This window comes from Carya illinoinensis, chromosome 12 (genome assembly GCF_018687715.1).
Source record: "Carya illinoinensis cultivar Pawnee chromosome 12, C.illinoinensisPawnee_v1, whole genome shotgun sequence".
NCBI classification, from domain to species: Eukaryota; Viridiplantae; Streptophyta; class Magnoliopsida; order Fagales; family Juglandaceae; genus Carya; species Carya illinoinensis.
The window spans coordinates 21263202-21283130 of record NC_056763.1 but is presented as its reverse complement, the minus strand read 5'-3'; the positions used below and the strand labels follow the sequence as shown (position 1 = coordinate 21283130).

The 19929-nt window shown below is 34.4% G+C and overlaps 2 protein-coding genes across 4 annotated transcripts in view; both read right to left on the bottom strand.

The window, feature by feature from the left end:
- The window catches only part of LOC122289505 (putative callose synthase 8), a 51675-nt gene extending 42239 nt beyond the window's left edge, over window positions 1-9436 (bottom strand). The window contains exons 1-14 of one of the 3 annotated variants that reach the window (XM_043096552.1): window positions 8952-9436; window positions 6989-7089; window positions 5242-5363; window positions 5025-5121; window positions 4789-4908; window positions 4570-4689; window positions 4338-4430; window positions 4169-4260; window positions 3760-3886; window positions 3163-3300; window positions 3016-3092; window positions 2778-2937; window positions 2021-2146; window positions 1813-1930 (exon numbers count right to left, since the gene is read on the bottom strand). In XM_043096552.1, coding sequence (XP_042952486.1) covers window positions 1813-1930; window positions 2021-2146; window positions 2778-2937; window positions 3016-3092; window positions 3163-3300; window positions 3760-3886; window positions 4169-4260; window positions 4338-4430; window positions 4570-4689; window positions 4789-4908; window positions 5025-5121; window positions 5242-5363; window positions 6989-7089; window positions 8952-9165 — 1705 coding nt within the window. In that variant the 5' untranslated portion in view covers window positions 9166-9436. The remainder of the gene's footprint in view (window positions 1-1812; window positions 1931-2020; window positions 2147-2777; window positions 2938-3015; window positions 3093-3162; window positions 3301-3759; window positions 3887-4168; window positions 4261-4337; window positions 4431-4569; window positions 4690-4788; window positions 4909-5024; window positions 5122-5241; window positions 5364-6988; window positions 7090-8951) is intronic. The other 2 variants (XM_043096551.1, XM_043096553.1) reach the window with 2 other exon arrangements.
- Window positions 9437-14685: 5249 nt separating this feature from the next.
- Window positions 14686-16980, bottom strand: LOC122288866 (9-cis-epoxycarotenoid dioxygenase NCED1, chloroplastic-like). The gene has a single exon (XM_043095676.1). The coding sequence runs from the start codon at window positions 16869-16871 to the stop codon at window positions 15036-15038; it is 1836 nt and encodes a 611-aa protein (XP_042951610.1). The 5' UTR covers window positions 16872-16980; the 3' UTR covers window positions 14686-15035.
- Window positions 16981-19929: the final 2949 nt, after the last annotated feature.

Sequence of the window (19929 nt, the reverse complement as noted above, 5' to 3'; positions counted from 1 at the left end):
GAAAAGATCTTTGGGGGCATATTGATGGCACTGATTGTGCATCTAATCCTGATAAATCCAAGGATTGGGATGTACTTGATGCTCGAATTATGTCTTGGCTTCTTGGCTCAGTTGAGCCACATATTATCACCCACTTACGGCCTCATCGTACCGCTCAATTCATGTGGACTTACTTAAAGAAAGTATATCATCAAGATAATGGTGCTCGTCGCTTTCAGTTAGAACATACGATTGCCCTGTTTTCACATGACAATCGTTCCATCCAAGATTATTATTCAGCGTTTCTGACTCTTTGGAACGAATATTCTGATTTGGTTACTGCGGATGTTCCTGTTGCCTCTCTTTCCACTATTCAAAATCTTCACGAGACTCGTCGTCGTGATCAGTTTCTTATGAAACTCCGCCCCGAGTATGAATCTGTTCGATCTTCTCTACTAAATCGCTCCCCTGTTCCTTCTCTTGATGTTTGTTTTGGTGAGTTACTTCGTGAAGAACAAAGGCTCAGTACTCAAGCTTCTCTGGAACATTCTCCTGGAAGTTCCGGATTCCCTCCTGTGGCTTATGCTGCTCAACGACGAGGACCGCCTGTTCATTCTCGCACCTTACAGTGTTTCTGCTGCAAGGAATACGGGCATATTGCTGCTAATTGTCCTAAGAAATACTGTTCTTATTGCAAGAAGAAGGGTCACATTATCAAAGACTGTCGTATACATCCCCAGAATCGTCAGGCTCAAGCATTTCAAACTTCTGTAGCACATGGCTCTTCCTCAGGTGCTTCCTCTGATCTCGCACCTCCTGCAACAAACTACTGCACACCAGAAATGGTGCAACAAATGCTAATTTCGGCATTATCTGCAATGGGGTTTCAAGGTAAAACTACAACTAAACTCTGGTATGTAGACTCGGGTGCTTCTAATCATATGACGAATACTCCTACTGCTCTATGTCATGTTCGGCCCTATGCTGGTCAATCTGCCATTCAGACTGCCAATGGTAGTGCCTTGCCAATAGCTGCTATTGGAGATGCCTCTATCAACCCGCCTCAATTTGAGGGGGGCTATCAATGGACGGCTTTGCTGTCCATATTTGTTTCATACTTATTTACGTGATTTACTCTTCCGTGTAATTAGCTTAATATTTGACAGATTGTATAGGAATAACAGTAGCATATACTTAGCTCTTTCCATGTATAGAATTCCTTGTACAGTTTATATAATAGAGAGAAATCACAAGGCCAACCATTCGGCCATTCATCCTTTTTTGACTTATCTTGACAGGGAAAACCTGCAAACTGAATGTACATGGATTTATGAGGAAGGGATGGAACATGTTGAGCCAGAAACACGTGCTGAATTAACCACTTTTCAGCCAGACTCAAGCTTCCACCCACTTGAGGAGGTTAATGCCAGAGCAGTGAAAGTGCTGGAATGTACTTATACTTGCAGTTAAAAAGGTTGTGGCATTCAAGTGACTCACTTAAGTAGGGGTTAGTGAAGTATCTTCAATGATTAGGACAATACAGTGATTTTATTTTTAATAATAAATACATATTAAGAGATTGTAATCAGTCACTTTTGTTTATTCTATTGAAATAAAATATGAGAGAAATGTTTTTTGGGTCCAATGCAAACCCTATAATTTTATTCCCTCATTTAATCTTTACGATTGTGCATTGAATCGCTTTCAGTAATCCGCTAAAACTTCTCTAGAGTGTCAGATCTTTTCAGTTTACTGCATCAATTGTTTCTCACAATATCTGTTAACATGCTAGCATTTTCCACAATACTGAATGATGGAAAAATAGCACCATACCTTGTATGAGTCGAAGGATTGAAGAAGTAATGAAGATGCTCATAACGTCCTCAAATATTGCTGTGTTGAACAATTGAAATGGAGATCCCAAATCATGGCACGCCATAATTATCATTGCCTAGGAGGAAGAGAATCATCAAACACCATGGCAAAACCATTGCAAGAATTAAGCACTCCAAAAAGCATTCAGATTAGGCGCTGTGCACACCTGAAGGGAAAGAATAAAAAAACTCCACATTCTATCAAAGCTCCTAAAAATCTGCCAAAATGAACGGATCTCGACAAAATTTGTCTTTCCTAGCCATTTTTGTTCATGAGCTTCCTCCTTGGAATCCTGTGGGAAACGAACAAGTGAGAGAGCAGAGTCACGAGATTGGAAGAAAAATGCATAACTAATCTTCTTTTTCCCCACTAACCATTGGAAGAGGGGATAGAACAAGAAGACCAGGAAGAACCAATCCTTGTGCTAATAAAAGGCAAGAACAAGAAGCTCAATCATTTAGAATAAATTATATTGAAAGTTATGCACCAAACCCTAATAAATTTGAAGCAAAATAATTCTAGCATATTTTATAAAAAATTTAAACAGTTTAAATTTTTGGGTCCTGTATGAATATATTCTGTCCTTTTCATTGAGAAAGAACTCCAAAATCAATTGTCACTTCATGTGCAAGAAAAAGGGTCGGCTTATTCCCTTGGCATGCCAGAAACATTAAACTTTGCAATAAAAAGATTTTGATCTGGAGGCTTCTCTGATATTTATACTGCATAAACCAAACAGCCACATATCCAAAAATACTCTAGTAGGAAGTAAGAAAGCACTGCCAAGTAAATTATTACATCATGTGAGACAAAATGACCACTTATAGAAATTACTTTTTAATTTGAAATAATGCAAACAATCCTAATTTATTGGAAGCTTGAGACAAAGTTCCTCTGAGAGTAATAATGACAAATATATCTACCCCCAGTTCTTCATCTTTGTTCCCTTCTTGCTTCCTCCTTTCTTCTACAGTAGAATGTGATACTGGAGCATTCTTAGCTTTAGGTTTTTTTGAAGGCTGTACACAAAAGAAATTGTGGTCCAGGTGCATGGGCCAACCTATTTCGAAACAGCTAGGAGACCTGCAAAAATGGAAGACTTAAATACCTTGTTCTAATTTCTTTAAACCTCAACTTGCCAAACTCATAAATTATTCTAACCAGAAGTACTCGTTCAGATCATCGTAGTTTCTCCATGTAGAATGGTCAGCGGTCCCCCTTTTGCTTTTCTTACCTTCCTTCAGTTTTTAACAACAAAATTAGCTTTTACAGAGGAATATACAATGACAGGATACAATCAAGCTGTACCTCGCTTATAACCCTGTATAGTGGGGTAACTACATGGTTAAGAAACGATTCAGACTCCCCTCCATATGCTGGCATAACCTTCTCCCAAGTTATCAAGCTAACAGCACCAGTTAACATTCCATGCAACTCATATGCCATCTTCAAGAGAGAGAGAGAGAAAAAAAAAAGAGAGAGACATAAAATAGTTATACGGGATGAAATATACTGGTATTACATCAATTTTTACATGCATCACCTTGACAGTATAATTTTGAAAAACGCATAAGAAAGCATCAGGTTTTTTCAAGATGATAGTGCTCAACTAGTCAATAGCTCGAGAGGTATAACAGACCATTAATCACTAAGTTCCATGTAACAAACTATAGTCAAAATCAAAAGTTGATTATCAGCATTTGTTCTAACTATGAACACTATCAGACATCTAGCTTCAAACTCTAATGAAGCATGATTTCTCTTACGTATCTTCACTCACTCTCAACTGAAAATCAGACTGACATCATCTACATAGTGCTGGCAGCAACTACTAAAATTTCTGCAGCTCCGAATGGTTTAAATAGATGCTTGCTGAAAATCATAATAATCTAAGGTTATTCTCACATGGTGAAAAATATAACAGAGACACTCGGGCATGAACCTCAAGTTTGCCGCCTCCCCCCATATAAGAAGGAAAAGCCCTATATATAAAAGCTTGTATTGTTGGGCTTCTTGCTTAACAGAAGGCAACCTGCACAGACAATTAACTGTAGTAAGGAAAAATAATGATAATCTAAGAGATACTCATAAATGAAAAGAAATTGAAAAATAAAGATATATCTGGTTGAAAGAACATGTGTATATGAAAATCATAACAAGAGGATGGTGGAAAAAAAGAATATATCAAGCAGAAAGAAGGAAATTAATTGCAAATAGTTAGCAAAACATTAACAAGTAGAAAAGCTAAGAACAGAAGGCATAGATTTCTAATTACTTCAATGAGCAAGGGGTAAACAATATCACTTAATCTTACCGAATGTTGCTTTTTTTCCCCAAAAATTTGCACCAACTTATATAGTTTTCAAAGAATTTTCTCATCAATTTGTCCACCGTACCATCCCCCAACTGCTCAAATACAATTACCAAGCATTACAAAGTCATAGAGAAAGCAAACCAGAAATTACAAATTAACAATAAAACACCTTTGAGTTAGATTTCTGATCATGGGTTTGCCGAATGTGATTGTTAGCAAGGAGTAGAATCAGATGCTCCCTCTGGTTAGCTACATTACCTTTCTGATAAAAACACAGTAGCAATATCAGGAAAATATTCATTGCCTGAAAGTAAGCAGCTAGACTATGTCATCAATTTACCGTTTGCATACAGTAATGAAGAATAAGAAAGGAAGTAAGCTAAAACTAAACAATAAATTACCTGAAACCCAAACCAAAACTGAAGAAAGTCAAACAAATCTCTTACTGTCCCATGTTTCTGAAAATCTTGGGCTGAAGGTAAGCCACGAATATTGTAGATGGCTGCAATTGCAGCTTTAATCTGTACAATTCATTTGTTTATTAGCATATTTCCTATGCTCGATTACAACTCAGGCAAGTTGCAGCAGCATGCACTGCTAAGATAACCGAGAAATTTAACTTGATTAAAAAGGGTATCTTCTAGATTATCCATACAGCACCAGACCTCAGGTAGTTGCATAATTGGTTGCTGAATACCTCCATGATCAAGTGGTAGAATGTTGAACTCAAATCTTTCAACCTACTTGGAGAGAATAAGAGTAAAAGTAAGAACAAAAACATTAGTGATAAAGGAACCTGCTAATGTTCTAAATAAAAACACAGCAGAGGAAAAAGAAAAAAAAAAATGGAAACCACCTGGGGACCATCTGCATTTGTAACTGCCGCCAACACTTCATACAGAACATCAGCAATAAAACATGCATCTCTCACATATCTCAACCTCTCTTGGTCCCTAAGATAAAACAAATCCGATTAACTAGGCTTAGAAGACACAAAAAGTGTTACACATTGACTTTACCTGAACAAGAGCCAATGGCATAGCTTATAAGTTATAAATAAGGGGCTTGATTACCTATTTCCTAAAACAAATACTTGACCATGTTGGGTCAGATAATCCTTGTATGCATGATATACACGTCTGAGTTCACATATATCACTTTTTATCTTCATTTTCTTTTTTGTAGGATCTTCATCCTATGATTCCTCAAAGCAGAGAAAGACATGAAAATTAGAACAAGAAAAAAAAAAGAGCATTTTTTTATAAGTAAGAAAAAAGCATAATGAAAAAGGAAGAAAAGCATGATTAAGCTTGGTGATAAAAGTTGAGGCCTGAGAAAACTAAAAATAGATGACTGGAACGTAAGAAATACAAGGAAATAGGCATTAGTGGGAAATATGACACCCCAGATAAAATTATGCTTTTTGATTCTCTCAATATTCTCAGAGGTCCAAGGAAATATGCATAGCTTCCATTTTACTTAAGACCGTTTTCCAGATAAGGGGCATAGTACTAGGATATGCCATTCCCAGGTGGTATTACATTGGTGGTAAAAAGGTGAATCAGAGAATCATCTCAATCATCGATACCAGTTTTTATGTTTCTTGCTCGCTAACAAAATCACCCTGTGAAAGCTTAAGAAACATGAAGTTATCAGCTTCAGCTTTAATTTCAAATCAAAATTAAGTAGCTAAAGAAACTGGTTTGTGGTAGCCTTTAATAGAATTAAAACAGGACATGGAGAAACTAGAGACATTAACAAAGGAATTCAGTTTCTTTGTGACACTTGAGGAGTGAACATTTATGGGCTGAGAGAGAAGTCATGGTGAAAGGCATAAAACCATGTCAAAGACACTGATATTTGCTTAATCTACAGTTTAACAAGTCCTAACTACTAACCTTGTTGCTACTGATCTGGGAAAAGTTCGCCCACTCACTTAAAAATTACTGATCTGGGAAGGAAAGGAAAGGAACACTTGTCCTAACACTAACCTTGTTGCTACTAACAAGTCCTAACGCATCCCAGATCAAGACATCCTCCCACTCACTTAAAAATGACTGTAATATTAAAAATAAGCAAGGCTAACGAGAGCCCAAACCACATTTGGGCTTATCTCCAAAATGACAAGTCAAGATTACAATAGGAGGCCTTTGGAATAATTATAAACTGCAAGAACTTCTCCCATAAAAGAAATATCGAATCTCCTTCACCATCCTCCCATACTAAAACTCACCATGTTGCAACCTCTATCTTTAAATATCTAACATCATCATCAAGCTATTATGTTATAGGTGGCACAACTTAAATTCCACACTTCTAATTGTGATTGACTATGACATCATTTGTAATGACTCAAGGAAAGCCCAAACCACATTTGGATTTATTCACCATTTAAAATGACTCTCTTCTAGGCAATGTGAGATCTTATTCACCACTGTCTCATGCTAAATCTCAAAATGTTACATGTATAAAAGACAAGTAAAAAATCTTTTTTTTTTATTGGCACTAGGCGTCCAAGAACAGTGTCCTGACTAATCCCGGGGGTGTACAGGCTCTCAGCAATGAGTTTCTAGTAAGTGTACCTCCAATAATTCAAGGGGAAAATCCCCTAATCCGATGGCCCCTAGAGATTGTTTGCACTCAAGAGGATTTGAACCTTAGACCTAGAGGGAGCATACCTCCAAGCCCAAGACCTTTACCACTTGAGCCAAACCCTAGGGGTTATAGTAAAAAATCTTGTCTAGTTTCCCCACATGTTGATGCAAGGGAGATATAAGAAAATCAAATATGTTATGAGAAAGTATCAATATGAGTGACTACCTGTTCAAGTCGTTGAAGTAGTGATGTTTTGAATTGTCGAACACCCCGCGCACTTGACTTGCGGTCCTTGTTATGCGCTATTTCAAAGGCATGAAAGCGACCTGCCAAGGAAAACCATTATAGCAATGTGACATAAACTATGCCTCAATTTTGGGTGAAACTTTGAATTCTCTTGTAGGACTAGGTTCTGCCAGATTAGAAATTCAGCCCCATTTCTGAGTGAATTTGATGGTGAGAAATATCATACCATGAGGCTTCCTTTTTTTATTTTTTTATTTCAAAATTCCATTGCAGGACCCGAATCATTCAGTTAGGCTTCCTTAATCCATCAGTAATTTTGGTGCTCTAAGAATTACTGTCAACTGACACACATTCTTTTCCTCCTTTTTGAGGAAAAGAAAGCAAAGAAATTAAACTTAAATCATTAAGCTTTGAAATCTAACCGAACAAATACGCCATTCAATGTACAAAGATGCCCGAAAATTCCTAATTTCCTAGGATATTGTACCACGTAGAGTTCTTAAATTCAAACTGTTATTTTCAAATTTAATGGTTAGGATTTTGCCTCATCAATTTGTTCTTCCATTCCACCAACCCAACATGATCATCTTAGTACTTACCATATTTCAAACGTTTTAAAATGATAAATATTAATGTGGTGTAATCTTAATGATTCAGTTTGAAATTAATCATCGGGATTTAATCAATTCCACATGGTAGGATACCAATTATTTGGCCTACTTAATATATATCATTTACGGGAATGGTTTTATCAAAGTAGTGATTAAAATGGTCGAATTCAACCTCAATTATAACATGAATGGCATAGGCGTTGTTGTCTAGTTTTGAAATTATAACTCAGAACCCCATTTCTTCAGTTGCCTAATAAACGCAAAACAACGGATAAAAACGAAAAATTTAGTAAAATGTGAACCAACGTATCCTGCATTAGCCAAAAACTTCTTTAGTTTCATTCGGAATCAAATCCAATATCCAAATACACTAGGAATTAATACTGCAGCCCGTCAAATAAAATTCTAAAACCAATAAAAGCATTCACATTGGACTATGCATCCCTATATGCAAAGTCAATTTTGCATAATATTAACATAAATCAGTCTACATTGGATTCTCTATCTCTAAAGTTTTAGCTAACTATGAACAGTAACATTACAATTTTCCATAGCCACTATTTACTCTCCAAGTTTTATTTTAATGTTTATTTCTCTCTCCTCTCACACTCTCTCTCCCCGACCCCCCCCCCAAACGGGATTATTTCCACACTCTCTCTCCCTCGGTTTCTCCTTTCCCGAATCCCCATCCCTCTCTCGACCCAAACAACCCCATCGGAAGAAGCTTAGATCCGTGCACCTCTCTCTCACGACGGTCATCGACGGAGCCTGCGACTGTTGCTGGGAATCATTGGAGGTTGCTGGTTTCCTTAATTTTCTGCTATTTCAGATATGATTTCTCCCTTTCTCTTCACAGTGATTCCGGTTAGGGTTTTAGATCGTGCATGTGTTTTTCTGTTTTTCTATTTTTCTGTTGCCATTTCTTCATTTGATTTTGTTCTTGGTTTAGATTAGGGTTTCGTGATTGTGTGATATTATGGGTTTCTTGGTTTCGATTTTCTGTTCTTGGGTTCTATTATCTGAGTTTAATGGATTTGGTTGCTGTTTTAATTCGATCATAGCAATTAACTTTAATGGATCATGGCTACTGATTGCATGTACAAACCAGTACATGAAAATTACAAGATAAAAAAATTAATATTAGGCAAAAAAATTAAAATTAAAATAATAATATTTTATTATTATTTTGCTTTAAATATGCATAAGCCAATGTGAGAATTTTGTTGAAATGCCAAAATGGATATGCAAAAGAGTTAATTTTGCATATGCATATCCATATACCAATGTGAATGCTCGATAAACATAATAGCTCCAAATCACAATAAACTTACAAAGATAAGCAATACGAGGCTCCTTGCTTTCAATCAAATTGGCAACGCGAAGAAATCTTTGGATTTCGGATGCCAAAGTGGGCGGCAACCTTTCACTCTCAAATGGCTTAGGAACGTGATCATGCCAAGAACCAACAGTAAGTGTCCCGGTAGAAGGTAGGGTGTGCTCTGTGTAGACTTCATAGCTAGGCTCGACAACCACAATCTCGGCCATTGGACTAAGCTCAGAAGGGTCGTTGGGAATAAGGAAAAGTGAGAGGAAGGAGACATGGGTGCAGACTATATAAGGGAGATATCCTTGTTAATGGGCGTTTTCTTAGTGAGGTTTGCTTTGGTTTGGTTTGCTTTCTTCTTTTTTCCTCGAAGCTTTATGGGGTGATATTGGAAAGAAGGATTGCGATCTTTTGCTTTTGCTTTTGAAGCTGGGTTGTTGTTTTGGACTTTTGTTCTTTGGTCTTAAGAAATGAGGAGGGAAGGCGGGGAAGGTGGCTGGCTTTTGAGAACGTAAAGCTTTGAAAGTGCAATGCGTGGAGGTGGGGGACTGGGCGAAAGCAATGCAGAGAGCGAAATCGAACTGGTTGTCATAGTGCAAGCACGAGGAAAATAAATTAATTAAAAAACAAATAAAGCAAAGTACACTTCCAACAGTTGGAAGTACACATCCTCCGTCTCTGCGCTGTCAACTCGACTGTAGTAGAAGATCTGATTTTTTTTTTTAATTTTTTTGGACAATGCTCTGTCCACGTACGATTCTTCCGTAGACTCGTTACCGATCAGAGTTTAATTATATACAAATAAAATTATATATTAATCTATATATTAATATTAATTTATTTAAATTTAAAATTTAAATTAATATTATTTTTATTAATACAAATAATACAAATAATACAAATAAATTAAAAAGTAAATTTTAATTAATTACATCAAATTAATATACAGATTAATGTATAATTATGCTTATAACTATATTTTTCAAATAGAAATACTTTCTTTTCAAAACATAACCATAATAACACTTAATCGAGAGTAAACATCAAGGATGTAGAGATGAAAATTGCAAGCTCTCTTTATAAGTTAAACTTGAGCCATCTCACGAGAGCATCAATAACCCATAAACGGGAGAAAACTCCTAATTAATTTATTTTCTTTGACATTCCATAAAATCAAATATGAATATATCTCCTTTGACATTCTATAATGCGACATCAAGTGATTGATTTATAAATTAAAAATAATAAATAATTTCTAATTATTTAATATTATGTAATAGAATAATTAAAACAAAATAATGATGATAAGAGAGATGTTAGATAACATTACTTTTTTTTAATAATATTTAGTAATGGTAAGTTATCTAAAATTAATGGGTGAGAAGTAATATATCTCTATGTTAACTTGGGCATGGGAGTATTACTCCATCAAAAACTTTCGTAGGTAGCCAACATTGTTGTGCCTTTTGGTCATCTAAGCTAGTCGATCCAAGGCTACCCAAAAGGCATCGCGTGCTTATTTTAAATAAGTTTTTCGAGTAATGTTATATATAATTGTAAAATATATAAATACTGTACAATTGCATTAAAAAATAAAGATTTATTATTAATAAATTATTATTTTTTTATATAAATCTCGTATTTACTTTTTTTTTTAAATAATTACACAATATTTACACAATCTATGACTATAAATATCATTTTTCACTAACTAATATAAAAATTATATGTGTTTTAACATGAAAATCAAGCTAAACCTAAGTTGTCTTTCATCTGCCACAGAGGACAAGGACGGTCCAATTATGGAGGGCGGAATTACCATGGGGACAATTGTATTGTTGGTTTAGGACTCCCTTGAAAAGGACAAGTTGTACATTGTCTTATATTTTATTCCCAATTCATCATTGTCTTTCTAAATTAAGTCTTTCAAAGAAAAACTTCAGCACACATCTTTATTTAAGACAACTCCCAAGCAAAATTTCTCTCTATTTTTCATTTCTTGACGACAATTTGAAAAGCCTTAATTAGAGAGAAGCTATACAGTTATAAAAAAAAATTTAAAAAAAATAAATTTATAAACTGACGTAAATTCATGTGACACATTATATATATTTTATAATATAAGTAATTTTATAATCTGACGTATCAAATTAAGTTACATTAATTTATAAATTTATTTATATACAATTCTTTTATAGATAAAACATTTCTCTTAATTAAAAATTAAAAATAAAAGGCAAAAAATAGAATAAACTCCCAAAGATGAATTGCTGTGGTTTCTCTACAAGTTGTCAAAAAAAAAGAAAGAAAGAAAGAAAGGAAAAGACACAAAAGCAGTAGTGCTAAGGAAAGCAAATACAATACACAAAGAACTAAAGCGAGATTAGACATTAAGTAATTAAAGCTTGTTCTGTTCACTTTTTCCCTCAGAGATGAAAGATTAGGCACGTTCATATCTTATGGTTGTTTTCTAACTCTTGAGTGCGCAACTTTCTTGCAACTTTTTAAAGCCTGGCAAGAAGATTTTTTTTGTTAATGATTACTTTTTGCAATGTTACAACAATTATTGCATGCCAATTATAAGAACACGAAAAGAAAAAGAAAAGAAAAAGTCTTATATATCAATGGCTGCCTGCTGTTCTCTGTTTGGCAATATCTTCCTTGCTAAGACTGTTTTTTGTTTTTGTTTTTGTTTTCTTTTTCTTTTAATTACCCCCGTGAACGACTACTCCGAACCAAATGCTTCTTCTCTCTATCTTTCTTCAATGGCATCACGATTTTAAGCCGGCTGTTGTGATTTCAGTCACAAACTGGCTCTGTTTGATTGCTAATGTATTAAGATAAATTCAATTCAATCTAATTCTAAGTTAAGTTTAATATCTAAATGTATAACTTTCAAATCACTAAATTTATTTCAATTTAAATCTTTTTACACATAAGATACACAATATTTTTCAAATCAACACCTCTTTATATGCGGGACTCATAACTTTTTTCAATTTATTATAAATAAATATAAACTCTTCTTAACATCCAAATATATCTAAACTCATCTTAGATGAATTCCACAAAAATCACTTTACCATCTCAACTAACTATTATTTATAAAGAACTCAACTTATCTTTACTCAACTCAACATATAAACACAACCTAAATAATTATATTTAAAAGTCTTTATACTATATATTATTCCCGTGATATAATTTGATTCAAAAAATAAATTTTAAAATTCAAATTTTACAAATCAAATTATGTATTATGGATAGTGTTTACTGTAAAGGCCTTTAAAGAATACTAATAAAAAATATATAATTATGATCAATATAGATATAAATTCTACATAAAAATCTTACACCACATAATTGAATGGTAGAATCATAGCGAAAGCCGAATTCTGGCATGTAAAAAATACAAAAATGCATTGGGGACAGCTTGGGCCGGAACGTGGTATCACCCTTTAATAAGATTGAATGAAGAAAGGTTCAAGTTAAGAGATAAACAAGAGATCCAAACAAGGTTTTGGGCCATGCACCCATGGGCTTTGGACCAGTATAATTTGGACCTAGATCTCATTAATGTGAGGATTCTTTTGATATGATAAAAACATTTTAAGAAAATCCATCTGCCAATTACATATTAATTGTCCCTTACCCTTCTTAAATAGAAGTGAAAGGCATTTCTCAAAACATGAACCAACCACCCACCCAGGACAGATAAAAGAATTATTATACTCAGCAGTCCTACATCACACATCTGTTTTAAAAAAAAAAATACATATATATGGACAATGGTGTATATGGGCTCTAAAATATGTTCATTTAATTTTGATGGTAGCATGTTTTCCAAGAACAACCAAAGGAACAATTGAAGAGAGATTATAAGAAATGACACTACATAATGAGAGCATGACTGAGCAGGAAAAGGAAATCTCAAGGCAATTGTAGAGGCAGGGAATGAAGCCCATGACCTTCTTCCATTTCTCACTGTACTGGCTTTCATTGTAAAGACTGTACATTGAAATGATGAAGTTTGGCATGGAACCTCTCTAATCTGGACACCAATAATTGAGTGGATAAACCACAACTACTTGCGCAAACTTTATCCCTTCCAACAAATGGGCCATGAATTCTGACTAATTATTTGTTTTTCTTGGATCAAAACTTCTTCGCTCCAACTCCTTTGTGAATGTTAAGAATATGCCAAATCATTTATGAATAATAATGAAATACTTTATTAATGGTAATGAATAGTAATTACCTGTTTGTAGATAATAATAAAATAATCTAAAATAGTGTAAGCTCTCAAACACCGCCTACGTATCTTAGAGATTGCTTCAAAGTTTTCACATGAGCCATGATGTTTCTTCCGGTGACTGGGCACTCCATGAACCCATAGATTTTACCTTGGAAACCAGTACAAGTGACTGACCCGATCAACATCCCATTAATTGGCAGTATTATTTTGTTTCTAAATTCTTCAAAAGAACTATTATCGCGATAAAGTAATTTCATAAAAATAAATTTATAAATTATCTTAATTTTATATTACATATTAAATATATTTTGACATATTATATTAAATCATATTAATTTATAAATTTATTTATATAAAATTTTTTGGTGACTAAAGCATTTATGTTAATCCATGCTTTCACCCTCTACCTAATTCTTTCTTGTTGTTTAAGAAAATAATAGTATTTTTTTTAATGAATTTTAAGAAAAGCATTTGGCTTTAAAAGAAATGCTCAAAAATATGTGGTATAGAGTTGATATTGTTTGTTGTGATACATTATATTGGAAGAATGCTAAGTTCATAAAATATACTAAAAAGATAAATCTCACAAATTGATATACATATATAGCATATAATATATGTTAGATCTACTTTAGAGTAATAAGAATTTAATAATAATAAATTTTTACGATAAGTAGCCACATCAGTTAATTACCGGCAGTACTTTTATAAGATTTATTTGTAAATCAATCATTTTTCGTTAGATTGTAACGCTCTTTCTATCGCCTTTTCTTTCTCTCTTCCAATATATTTATCACAACAAACTATACTAATTTGTGAACTATATTTTCTTGAGATTTGAAACATTTACCTTTAGATTTTAAAGCTATTTTATTGTAGAGAAATACTTTAATTACAAATAAATTATATAAAAATAAATTTACAAATTGATATAATGTGATATGTTATGTTAAATTGTAAATTTTTTTTAAGAGACGAATGTCATACATCTATGAGTGACCCTCTCTTAATTTTATTAAAAAAAAACTTCATTTATAATATAGGAATACCGTAGCAATAAACATGACACTTATAATTTACAATATTTAATAAAACTAAAACTAAGGATCTCAAATACAAAATTCTCATATCATCATTACAACTTTCTCAAATTTTCATACAAAATATAATAAACAATTTAACTTTTTCTTAACTTTTTCATATCTCAAAATAATAATAATATTAAAATATAATATTTTAATATTTAATTTTAAAACTCAAAATTTTTATCTAAAAAATTTCAGTGACCGAGCATAATCTAAATATAAAAAATTGGGATAATTTAACAAATATAAAATTATTTATATTATAAAATAAATGTTTAACCGATCACGTCAAACCACCTCATTCTGTTAATATAATTTTGGGTAATCCTTTTCCGTCTTCGGCAGTTGTTGTCACTTCTGTTACATCATTCTGTTAGCTTTACTTTCTAAGAGGGCATAGCTTTCAAAAGGAATAATCGTACTGGTTTTTATATAGACAGTAGCAGAATGTAGTACTTACAGAAGAGAACTTCATGGTAAAACAGAGAGATAAACCAGCTGAGCTCCATTTCTATCTACACCCAAAGAGCTACAAGCTGGTTCTCTCCCAAAGACCTTCCACTAGTCAAATCAACATAACCAAATCATAAACTGAAGATGAAAAAGAAAAGGGCTGTCACTCTCAACAGAAGTAGAGATTCCGGGGACGTATCTGTGAGCATCCCTCTGGTAAATCTCCACTCTAATATATATATTCACAAAACCTGCAAACACGGTGCGTGAAAGATCACCACCCCGGGAAACACAGGCCTTAACGAACCTGAGCCTGCAGCTTTAAGTCCTCTGCGTTTATGAAGGTTCCATGGAAGCCATATGGAACCCGGGACGGAAGTTCAACTGTGGCTTCCAACTTTAAATCCATGGCATTTACGATTTGTAGCTCTGATTTCCACTCCTTTTCGTCGTGGACGAAAGCTAGGATGTATCCGTCGTCTTCTTTCTCTGAATCGGGGCTTCTGGGAAGGAAAAGAGGCTCGCCTCCGAACTTCTCGTCTCCATACATATACTTCTTTAGTTCTCCTGTGAATAGGTCAACTTTGGCAAAACCAGATACTTTCGGCCATGGCTCTGCAAGGGCTAAATATGCGAACTGGGTTTTCCTCCCGAGCATGTTCCGGTTCACCATTCCGGCCTCTAAGTTTACCTGTTCAGAATCGGATAAAATGGGATGGCGCGTGGACTTTCCAGTCTTCAAGTCAAGGCGAATTTCAGAGAGCACACTGTCCAAGCTCTCGTCACATTCGTTGAAAATGGAGTCAGGAGGAGTCATGCAAGAGCCAATTACTATGACCTCATCGGTCTCGGGCTCCTCCCAGGCGTTCCAAAGGTGGAAGCAGAAGCAATCTGGGGCTTCAATCCATTTGATCCCGGAAGCATCGGTGGCATTCTTGTCCAAAATCCCGAACCTGGACATCTTGGTCTTGTCGTAAATGACCGGAGAGCCGCCACGAATCATCTCCGGGAGCTTGAACACTACCTGCTGGTCCGGGATCACCACAAACCTCTCTGTGATCGCAAAGTCATGCATCATTGTAGGCTCAGCTAGAGGAATTTCAACATCAGAGGATTTTTCTCCTTGTGGTGAGAAGTGGAAGTACTTGAGGTATGGTTTTTGGACAACATCGTAGCTGAGAGCGAAGAGCTCGCCGGAAACAGGGTCGAATTTCGGGTGAGCAATCATAGTCGAGCGGAGCTGACCATCGAAATCATAGCGGCCTACAGTCTTGAGGTCGCCGGCGGGAGTAACTTTAACTTGGTATGGTAAATCGTCTTCGGACATGGCGAGGAGACGACCGTTGAAGTAGACGAGGCCAGCGTTAGCCACTCCCATGCCGTGGCTGGGATCAACAATTCCGAACAGTCCTCGAGCATAGAACAGGAGGAGCCGGGCGATACCGGAGTGGCCGTGAAGCTCACCTATGGCCTTGGGGAAGACAGGACGACCAAGAGCTCGCTCTTGAGAAAGCCGGTGCGTCTCGGTGAACCTGCAGGCATAGCTAGCGGAGCCATCCTTGAATTGGACCGCATGGACCATGCCGTCACCATCGAATAAGTGGTGGCCGGAGACGGGTTCGTGAAGTGGGTTCGCGCCGTTCCGAACGTAGACGCCCTGTACGCAGTCAGGGATTTTGCCTGAAACCCGTAACGAGTGCCGGACGGGCTGCTCTGTTACTGGAGCGAAATTACCAGAAATTTGAACTTCTGGATCGGCGGTTTTGGGAAGTGGGTGTTGACGCTCATGTGAGACTAAAGCAGACTCCATTACGTCGAAGGCCATGGCTGCAGTTTTCTGTAAGAGGTTCCATTGGAAGGGAAAAGGCTTATCGACTGTACATGAAGATGGAGGAGAAGAAGAAATAGAAGAGTTAACGGAGTCTTTCAGATGGGCAATGGCGGGAGTAGCATTATGGAATGGGAGCGTTTTGAGTGAGCAACGTACGGTGTGTTTTTTGGTAGGCCTTTTCAAGGAAATGGCGGTTGAATTAGAGGAACCCATCTCCATGAACAATGAAGAAGTTGAAGAAGAAAATCTTCTTCTAGCCCATGTGCTTGAAGGTGTACTTGCTACTGCTGAAGAAGAAGCCATCGCTCCCTAGCTGTTTCAGTGAAGAAGAAGATTCTGGCTGGTATTTTACGAAGCGAATAAAGAGAGCTGTGACTGAATGATATTTGTCGAGAGAAGTACGAGATTTGCGGGAAAGGTAAGGGAGAGGGAAAGGGTTTATATAGGAAGAGAGGGGGGGAAGACATGGAGGTCCACGTCAGACTTGTAAGAGGAGGCCACGTGTTACATTTTGGAAAGACGAACTCCACCTCCAATAATAAGTGATAAAAACAGGGGTGGGGATCGTTTGCCTATTTCTTTGACACCCCAAAACTCAATTTTCATTCATTTATAAGCAAAGAAATGACAGTGATTCGCGTAAATATCGTATAATTTTTTTTTTAATTTTTTTTATATATAGTTATTTTTATATATATTTTTTATATTTTATTAATATAATTAATTACATTATTTTTATAATATAAAATAATAATTTTAACTAATCATATCAATAAAATGTATAAATAATACATAAAAATAATTGTATTAAACAGAATTTCTATTTTTTAAAAAATTAAATACATATAAAATCTATATAAAAATTAATTAATTTTTTAATAATAAATCTTACTCTTTTTTAAAATAACTATATAATACTTATATACTTTACGATTATTTATAACATTCCTCCAACCATATTTTATACGTTTATTAATTTTATATTTATAAATATTATATTTTATATTCAAACATAAATGACTATTTGACCATACCATTAATAACAATACGGTCAAGAATTTGGAAAAGATTAAAAAAAAAAAAAACATTAAGGTTATGTTTGTTTGTCTCTAAATTTTTTATAACATTTTTGTCTTTGTCGGCGAAAACGTGAAACAGTTTTCGGATCAAACATATAATTATTAAAATAAGTTAGGTTCCTAACAACACAAAATGATTAAGGAGAGAAGGAGGGGTCAGAATTAAATAAATGAGGATTATGGATAAAATAAATAACTATAAGTTATTTGTGACGGATTAAGAAAATATTATACATGATATTTGTATAATATTCTTTTATGATTTTTTATATTAAAAAAATAAAGTATTTATATATAAAATAATATTATTTTTATAAATAAATTATTAAAAATATTATTTATTTTAAACAAAATTGTGTAAAGAATTATATGTATATATTTTTTTATAAAAAATAATATTTACAGTCATAAGTGTTATTTTTTATTTTTTTTAAAAAATTAAGTCATATATAATTCACTCAAAAAAATTAATTTTTTAATAATATTTTAAAAATAAATAAATATACAGCATTTAAATAATTTATTACTATATTCAATATTATTTATTTTTTTATTATATAAATTTATAAAGAATATTTTTTCGATTTGAGGTGGGAGTTGGACATTGGTACAAAAAACACGTCTTAAAGGCGGCGTTCTTCGCCCTTGTCCCTATATAAGAGCAGTCAAATGGACACGTGGCCTTTTCTCGTGGCGTCTTTCAACCTGATATCTAGGTAATGCTATGGTCCACGTCACTTGCCCCCACACGCTTACATTGAACATTTTTATTTATCACTTTTTTTTTTTTTTTTTTTCTTTTTCTGTTTAAGCGTTAATTCCAAACCCTTTAATAAAAATGAAAATAAATAAATAAATAAAATAAAAAGGAAAACCGAGATGGGCCTATTTGCATCGCTGATTCACAGCAGATATATTTTGGTGCACCGACAATGATAAACAGAGAGGATTTATAAAGAATATGCTAGACTGCGTCACGCCCTACCTTGAACCTTCATGGCAAGAGTTCCCTCGTAAATAAAACAAAACTTTTAGTCATGACTCATCCACATCATGACCCTATACTAGATATTTGTATGCTTTTTTTTTTTTTAATTATTATTATTATTTGATCGATCTTGCAAGAGAAATTAAAAAATATTGATGATATCTACTTATTTATAATAATTATTTATCTCAATCTAAAATCCATATAACTTGATAAATTTAGTGGTATTTAGTATCCATATTCATGTGATATGGAACTCTTCAATATACAAATTAGTTTGACAATACATAATGTATTGATAATTGTGCCACAGAGAGGATAAACCATGTTCCGAGAGCAAAGGGAATGCAAAGAATTAAGAGAGCCTTTCCTTAACAAGTGAAATGTAAAGATGATATTCTCTCGTTGATCTGGTAAATAAAGAGAAGTAGTATGCATTGTGCAGCTAGCAAGTCTAACAGAAGGGCAAGCAATATAGGGTAGCAAGCACCCATATTGTGATATGAACTTTTCGATATACAAATTAGTTTGACAAAACATAATGTGATGATAACGCCAACGAAAGAGGATAAACCATCTTCCAAGATCGAGCAAAGGGAATGCAATGAACTAAGAGAGTATTTCATTTACAAGTGGAAGGTAAAGATGGATGATCTTCTCTCATTGATTTGGTAAAAGACGAAAAGAAGTAGTTTGCAGTGTGCAGCAAATCCAACAGAAGGGCAAGCAATATAGGGTACATAGCAACTACCCATATTGTAATATGAACTTTTTGATATACAAATTAGTTTTACTGCTTTGAATAGTGTTGTTGTTGTTGTTATTCTCATGTTAAATCACCTTTTTCTCATGAATGTAGGTAGAGATTCCTTCCTCCCCCATCCACCGAAAGAATTCAATTTATTAATTACTTTTTAAAGGGTCTTAAATGTGACATGAATCATGGACTAACAACCATATCTTCCCTACACGTTCTACCATATTAAACATATTTTATACATGAGGGAGGATTAGTCTCTTTGATGTCATGGATGACCCTTAACCTCTAAAAAGGTGGATTATTATAATCACTTGTGGAAAAACTAGTTCAAAGTGACTAGTTCAATAGAGATTGCCCTTTTGGTGAATGCTTTTCAGATCCTGATCACACCATCCTTCAACAAATTAATACAACATTCTGATCAACCTATCAACATGCGTGTCGTGATACACGTCTTTTGAAAAGGAATTTTCCCTATAATTAAGTTGTATTTTCTTTTCATTAGTTCTCATACTATGCATTAATATTAATATA

What these genes read in the sequence shown, in the direction of transcription:
- LOC122288866 (XM_043095676.1), bottom strand. Translation starts at nt 16,871, where the DNA reads ATGGCTTCTTCTTCAGCAGTAGCAAGTACACCTTCAAGCACATGGGCT.